This window comes from Carassius carassius, chromosome 30 (assembly GCF_963082965.1).
Source record: "Carassius carassius chromosome 30, fCarCar2.1, whole genome shotgun sequence".
NCBI lineage: Eukaryota > Metazoa > Chordata > Actinopteri > Cypriniformes > Cyprinidae > Carassius > Carassius carassius.
Window position 1 is genome coordinate 3,340,485 of NC_081784.1, and position 8,645 is coordinate 3,349,129.

General features: G+C 32.7%; 1 protein-coding gene across 1 annotated transcript; it reads right to left on the bottom strand.

The window, feature by feature from the left end:
• Nucleotides 1-5,697: 5,697 nt before the first annotated feature.
• On the bottom strand, nt 5,698-7,876 carry LOC132110282 (boophilin-H2-like). The gene is made up of 5 exons (XM_059516854.1): nt 7,857-7,876; nt 7,548-7,732; nt 7,187-7,357; nt 6,598-6,636; nt 5,698-6,282 (listed from the first exon to the last, which is right to left on the bottom strand). The coding sequence occupies exons 1-5, from the start codon at nt 7,874-7,876 to the stop codon at nt 6,092-6,094; spliced, it is 606 nt and encodes a 201-aa protein (XP_059372837.1). The 3' UTR covers nt 5,698-6,091.
• Nucleotides 7,877-8,645: the final 769 nt, after the last annotated feature.

Here is an 8,645-nt window from a genome sequence, read left to right on the forward strand (position 1 = left end):
TTTTGTTAATGTTAACATTTACTAATACTTCATTAAAATCTTGTTACCATTAGTAAATGCACTGTAAACCAACACTGAACAGCTGTATTTTTACCTAACGTTAACAAAGATTAACAAACACAGCAACAAATGTATTGCTCATGGTTATTTAATACATGAACTAATGTTAACTAGTTATTGTACCTTATTACCAATATATTCATCATTAATTTCCTTATGCTGTATTGTAATGTCAAGGTTTTTAAATAAGGTTTTTATTGTCATCTTAAGGTCTCACAGGACAATATTGTGAAGCATTCATTTTACTTTGCCTAGTAAAATAGGCAAATCTGATTTTATGCTGATAAGACAAAGGTACTTATCATAGAGAGGCAATTAAGATTATGCGACTAAGATTACTCAGTAAACTCTATTCAAATACCATCACTTAATTTCCCACATCCTCTGTCTGCACCTCTTGTACTATAGGGTTTTAGTACTTTAAATATCAGGACACAATCTTATATGTCCTAACAGAGAGGTCTACTGATGACCGGACTGAACACAATTCATTTTTTAACTTTTCACTTGATGTATTGCAATTATATTTATATACTTTAAAAGCAAAGTACACTCTGAATCGATCTCACAACTCCTGAAGAGACGTATATTTCTCTGTACTGAATATTGTGCTTCACAGTTTAGACTGTCAGTTCATGATCATATGTAACAGGAACATTAATCATGATCAAGTCATTTTATATATTTTATTCCCAAATGATTCGGAAACTTTCAAATTAATAAAACGTGTACAAATTGAACTATGTCTGAATCTTTTCAATTCAATTCAATTCAAGTTTATTTGTATAGCGCTTTTTACAATACAAATCGTTACAAAGCAACTTTACAGAAAATTATGTTTCTACAATATTTAGTAGTAGCTAGTAGTTTGTGCACGTTTGACAGGATTTTAGAAAAAATAAAAAATAATAATAATAATACAAGATGTAGTCAGCTAGACAATGAACTATCAATATTATTAATTAATAGTAATTATATGATGCAGTCACACATGTAGCAATAATTGTTAGTTCTGTTTGTTGATTCAAGGTTAGGATCATCTGGGGTCCTCTGAGGGTCAGCATCATCTCTTCTCAGGTGTTCTGGGTCCAGACTGGAGCTTGTGTAAATCCTAGTTAATCCCGTGGCAAAACATAGAAACAAAATAGAGACATCATTAGCATAGCTGCTGATCCAACAAAGTAAAATTAGTTTAACCCAAGCTAAAGAATAAAAATGCAGATGCAACTACACTCACAATTTAAGAGATACATTATTCGAATGCTTGGCGAAAGAGATCTTTTAATTCTTACAAGAACATTTAATAATGCATCATAGCAAGGCTTTATTCCTAAAGCGTGTACATATAGTCTGCAGGAGACAAATTAATACAGTAACAATGCATCACTTTCAACCACTTGTTGAAACAACTGTCAAAATGGATTGCTTGCAACATGACTTTTTATAAAGAATTACAGTAGAAATGGTAAGATCACAGTACTGGTTGTCTGCATCTTCATATATCATCTGTCTTGGAAATCTGAAACAATAAAACTACATAATATATGCAGATCAAAACATGTCTCCTACATGCACGTCATTACATACATTATCATCAGTTGAATGTGTGGTAGACAGGACATGAAAGTCCATCAGTACTAAAAATAAATGTTTATATTCACATGTTGACTAAAAAGCAGTTAATAAACTATTGCTTCAACTGATGACGTAAACTGGTCGAAAGCTGATGACGTAACATGCAGGTAGGCCCGCCCTCACGTGATACTGATTGGTCGATTGGTAAGCTTAAATCTGATTGGCTAAAGAGTACGACTGCTCTGTGTTACGAGCGTTATGCTGCCAGGAAAGTCTCAAAAACACACACACACATATCTAAGGCGATTCGTACGTGAATGACGATTTGCACATTCAAATGCAAGGATACACTCATACATTTTAAACATTCAAAGGTTTTTGTGCACAGTTGTATATCTACGAATTGTGTTTTGCATTTGTGAAATGTATTTTACGAGTATATAATTTTATTTTGCGCATGTGAATTGCTTTTTGTGAATATATTTTTTTTTCACGCACGTGGATATTTTTTTGTGTGTACGTGAATTAGGTTTCATGCATGTAAAATTGTCTACGCATGTGTGAATTATGTTTTTTTGCGTGAATTATATTTGAGATTAATCTGCTTCCATAAATACATAAGGTTTAAGAATCTTGGAATATATTAATAAAACAAAAGTTATAAAGTGTTTGAGATATATTTAAAATTTGGCACATTTCTGTTATTAGTACATTTGTGAAAAAGAATGCATGGGTAGATTAGTTCTAATAATTGGAATTATTAGATTGAAATAAAGCGGTAATTGAAATAAAGCTGAATTAAACAAATTTTAGATGAAAAACTTAAACTTAAAGAACAAATACATAAAACTAACTGAAACAAGTGTATCCTAAAATTACTAAAACTAAAATAATAAAATACATAAAAGCTATATAGATTTGTATTATTATTATTATTATTATTATTATTATTATAAAAATGACATTGGCTTAAATGACTAAAAACAAACAAATAAGTAAAATGTGAGAAAAAAAAGAAAAGAAAAGAAAAGAAAAGAAAAGGCCTCAGACTTTTTGGACTCCACTGTATAACTGTTAGAAAACTGACTAATAAACAGTCCTGAATACAGATGTTTGACATCACCAGGATCTTCTAAGGTTTCATCCAGGATTCCCCTTCCCAAACTCTTAAGCAAAACATTTTCATTTAAATGGCTTCGGTTCTCAAAAGGGAGAGAAGCGTTGATCCAGAGAATATAGGTGGCATATTTTGGACTGGTTGAAATGATTTGACAGAGAGATGAAAGAATGTTGTGGAATAATTTTACTGACAGCTCTCATTCCGGCATAATGAGAAGACTTTTACTTCGGTTTCTGATTGTGTTGTTGGTTGTTTACACCTGCAGAGAAACTTGACAAACCAAACTGGTATAATAAACCAGAAGTACTGGGGGAGATATTTTAAAACTGTAAGCCACTCCTAATTTTAAATAGATGGAGTTTAGAAAAAGATACTCTTAAAATATGTAGTTAGTTACACTTTTCAATAAAAATTTAATCAGATCTATATTTGTTCAGGCACGAAAACAACGAGGAGTTGTAATGACTAAATGAACGCTCTCAATTAGAGCAACTATAAACAGACAAATTTACATTAAATATGACAAGAATTTACTAATTTATATAACCAAGCTGAAAAAATTAACAGCAACATTTAACACAATATTTCACTATTTAAAAGATACATAAATGCTATGCATTTTAATCTGAATGAAATCAGACACTGCAATGTTAGGAGAGCATGTTTGATTATTACAGTATTTCATTGGGTGATAATGTTGGGGTTTTTATACTGCCTTGCTACTACCAAACAGTACCTTGTTTTTGGATAAGCTATTAAATCTAGCTGAACTACACTCCAAAAGTATTTAGGTTTAAATGTAAGATTTTTGAATTACATATAAAATGTCTGTCCATTTGGATTACACAATTTTAACATCAACAAATTAATAAACCTGCATATCTGTCACTCGTAGATAAAGGAAACAGGTCAGATTTCTTTAATAGTACTAATAAACTGATGCAAATAACTAGATTCAGTGTATCTTCAATAAATCCAATTTAATCTCATGCATTTTGCAACTAACTGCGTGTTCCACAGATAGACGTATTTTAATGATGTTCATAACTAAATATATTTTCCCAATGAACAAATGTATGCTGATTTTAAGCAATAAATACACATTGAAAATATGAGTATTTGAATAAAAAAGTAAATGAAAATAGTTAATCATTATTTTTTATTTTTTGCCTGTTGTACCCGTTTCATTTATTTATGACTGACGAATATGGATCACAAATTAAAGTTTTTAGTTTATGTTAAAGCTGTGCAATCTAAGTGGATAATTATTTATTTGTATTTAAATCAAATACAAAAATCTTAAATTCGGGCCTAACATTTTTTTTTTTTTTTTTAATCATGGTACTGCAAAAGATTTATTGAAAAAAGCATGAACTCCCCAACACTGTTAGATACTAGAATTCTATTACCATACTTTAGAATGGTTGTGTATATTTCCTCATAGTATATAGCGTTTATTCTTTAACAAAAGGGATCGTTGTAGGGCTGAGTAATTTAAACATTCTAATAGTGCTTCTGTTAGTTCTACATGTTCTCATTATGATATCAAGCCTGGTTTCAATTATTTTAAGTGGTGTGAGAGAATTTTCTATAAGACAAGATGAATGATATAGGACATTTTCAGTATTTTCTGGACTGCCGATCAGCGAACTTCTCTTCAGTGCTAATATGATGTTTCTCTGAAGGACATTCCCCTGTGCTTTCTCAATATTGTCTCTGAGGGAGACTATCCTCCTCTCTAAACAAGGGCTGAACATACTTCACGTCAGCAATAATAACCACGGGGGATTCTGACCGGCCTCCAGGATTGCACTTAAACTGGCGGGACCATCAATGGTGGTCTATAATGATATGGGAATTACAGGACTGAAGAGAATGTACTATTCGTTCTCAATTTAATATGTGCTACTACACTATATTAAAAGCATTCATTGTCATTAAATCTGATAAATGGATTTGAAAAATCTTTTGTGCTGTTATTGTCATCTCATAAAGCTGAATATGGAATAGCAAAACTAATGACAGTTTAACAAACACACCATTATTCCCATCCTAAACTCACACCAATGGGTTAATCAACCTTTCAATTGTTTACTTGTCTCTGCATATTAAAGGAATAATTCACTCAAAACTAAAAATTTGATGAAAATGTACTCCTCAGGCCATAATAATCTACAAGGAATCCACACAACTCCAGGCCATCAATTATGGAGCGTAAAGCTGCATGCTTTAAGAAACAAATCCATCAAGTGATTTTTAATGTCGAACTACATATTTCGCTCCCGATTCAGAGACGACTTTGTCAATGGAGAAAGCATTATTATGCATAGAGGACTGTTTGAAATAAAAAATGTCTACTAGATGTATTTGTTGATTTATCAGCTGTTTGGACTCCCGTTCTGACGGCACCCATTCACTGCAGAGGATCCATTGCTGAGCAAGTAATGGAAAGCTACATTCCTTCAAATCTGTTTTAATGAAGAAACAAATTCATCTATATCTTGGATGCCCTGAGGATGAGTACATATTTAGCAATTTTTTTAAGTGAACTATTCCTTTAAACTGGGAAGGACAGAATGCATTTTAGCTTTGAACATGAGACAGCGCCCTCTTCAGGCATGCATCTTAACCCTAAAAATACATGTAACAGCAGATCAGACTATAAATGTACTGTACAGACTGTATTTTGTTTTTATATCCAGGGGCTTTCGAGAGACATTTATTAAAGAAAAAACACACATACATAAAAACAAAAAAAGTGAGGCTCCTTAAAGAGACATGTACAATACACTCCTACTTTCATAGTGTTTTATTCCTCTTAACAGTCGTCTATATAAAAATAACATCACTAATTCAGTCAAGGAATTTTGTGAAATTGAGGTTTTATAAACGTGATTAAAACAAAAATCTAAAAGTATATTTTAAATTAAAGGTGAACAAGGTATTTTTTTTTCTTAGTGTTTTCTCTGCACTGCTAATGGCACCAAACAGAATTGCAATCTGAACATTTAAGCTGTCTAACAACATAGTCTCAACCTGTGCCTTGAGTTTCATTGAGCAATGGATGAAATGATTAAAAATGAATCATTATTTTTTGCAGTTCTTTCTGGTGCAAATAATGACACATCATTAGAAACTTCACCTTTAAACAAATTCTGCTCTTGTAATCAAATCTTTCCTACACTCAAATTTAGCTAAATATACATTTACATTTAGCTAAATATATAAATACATATAGCTAAAACTTCTTCTATGGCTGCCATTTGACAATCATGATGAGAATATGATCATGATCACGAAAGAATGAAGCTGCTAAAATTCATTAGACATCACAGTTTAGACGTTTGGAGATATTTTTTTGGCCCTGAGACAGCGAATCTCACAATCCTCCTGAGTGTTGAACCTGTTGCTGTTCCCGTCACAGCCTCCATACCAGAACTGGACACATTCACCACTGCTGACGTTAAAGTACCATTTCACTGAAAAGTTTGAGCAAGTTCCTGCATCAGGTATGAGCTGGCAAATGTCTGTGAGCAGAAAGAGTTACACACAATAATGAACAGACTGATGGCTTTGAAGCAATTAAAAAAAAGCCACACCTTTAATACTTGCATATTTCACCATGCATATTGAGTTCAACAATAATTTTATGCTTGATTTGCATTATTGTTTTAGTGAACCAGGGATGCTCCTCATATGTATCTCTATTTTTTGAAAATAGTAAAATAATAATAATAAATCATAATGTGTTTAATTTGTATTCATTCTAGAAATGCTAAATATTTTATGGTTTGCGTTAAGCTATAAAATGTCTATGGCAAGTACAATAAATGTGTCTTTACCCTTGATACTGGAATCATCCTTGGGAAGATTTTCAGATTCTGTGGAGGAAGTTTGAACAGTCTCAAAACTCTGTAGAGGTAAATGGCCAACATGAAAGCATACAATATATCCACAAAAAAATTTAATATTATATTATTCTAAATTACAATTATTATAAATAGTTAAACTACTGTATTTAAAAGAGGAATTAATACATTATGCATTAAAACGTTAATATATGAATTAATGCATTAAATATTAATATATTTAAAATATACTGAACATATAATAATAATAATGAATCAACCTCATTGCTGTTTTCCGATTATTTTGACCCAGAGAGAATTTTAATTTCATGAAAAAAAGTTTTGACTTAAAAAAAGGTTTTAGTGCAATGTTCTCGTATTGCATGAAAACCTAATAAGGTATTCCTGGTGAAATATTACCAGCCTACAAAAAATTGCTTATGAATCTCTCATTATGCAATATTATAACTAAATACTGGATTTAATATTTTTAATACCAAGGGTTAAACATAAAAAGTAAATAATTATAGTTTACATCAATAAAAATATGGATCATATCAGTAAGCAAGTTTGGACAGTTTACCTGTAGACACACATTCCTTAAAGCACTCATCCTCAGTCAAGAATCGGTTTTCATTTCCGCCACAACCACCATACCAGAATCGCATGCATTTCTTAGTTTGCTGGCTGTAATACCATCTGGAAATATACGATCCACACACACGGCCTGAATCTTTCTCAAGGAAGCAGCGTGCTGTTGGAAACAAACAGTACACTCCACTAATTCCCTTCAGCACTGAATACTGAACTCTGTCAGAGAAACAGCTTAAAAGCTTGTGCATTTTTAATGTGAGGATACAGTACTACCCCAGAGATACAGTACGTGCAACTCCAAAAAAGCTAAATCAAGGGTTTAATTGGCCAGTAAAATCTGGATTCACCACCTTTAGTCTTGGAGGGCTCCGTTTTGTCCTTTCTGTGCTGTTCTGTATATTGTTCAGTGTCATCAATTTGACTGGGTTCAGTGATTGGTTCTGTGTTTTGCTCATCATGAACATATTCATACTGTTCTAGAGATTCCTCTCTTGTGAAGGGCTCTTCAGTGGGCTCTTCGGTGGGCAGAATATCTCTGAAAAACAGTTAGACACATTCATATCTTTAAAAAGCATAGAATGTGTCCTGTACAGGCTAATTCGTGTTCAAAATTGCAGCATCGATTTGTATTTCAATGTGCAAATAAAAAAATATGGTACATGAAGCCCAGGTTTCCCATTTCTGGCACAGTGCAAAAACTCAAAAGTCAACAAGTAAAAACCATTTTATTATTGAGCCCAGAGCTTAACCGACTGTCACATGTAAGAATTACAGAACTTCAAACACTTTTATCTTGTGAGATGGACAATACACACACAGTGCATTAACATACAGATGTTTGTCTCCACATCCCACTGAGGGAAAATGCGGGGAAAACACTTTTGTCATCTATGCATCAGTTCCTTTTCATCCCCTTTCCCTTCCACTTACCCATCCTCCCTCCACTTGGTTCACTCAGAATGGTCAATAGTAGAATATAATGTTCTACATGATAATGCCAATGCAATAAACTAACTGTCATATCTGGTATCATTTGAAATGTCTCAGTGCAACTGGTGCAATGGTCTCAATTTTACAAAAGTAGACTAAAAGGTAATACAGATCCTAAGAGTTATGCAATATTTTTACTGTATGCTTACTGTAATGGAGTGCCCTTTCCCAGAATGTTCCATGTAAATTACCTTCTGTTTACATTGAGGGGTAAACCACCCATGTCTGGGACCTGGGTTAATGCAAATTCCAATTTTTAGTTCCTGTCTCCATTTCTGGGGATGCTTGTCTTGGTCTGAGGTACTTAAGGAAATGTTTCAAGAGGATCAGGGCCTTCTGTAGCTAGAATGAGCCCATAGCATGAAGTGTGTCCACACAAAAGTCACGTATGCATCTTACTCATAGATTCATCTTTGAGAATGTGATGTCTTGTATTGATTTGATATCTTTGATATCTT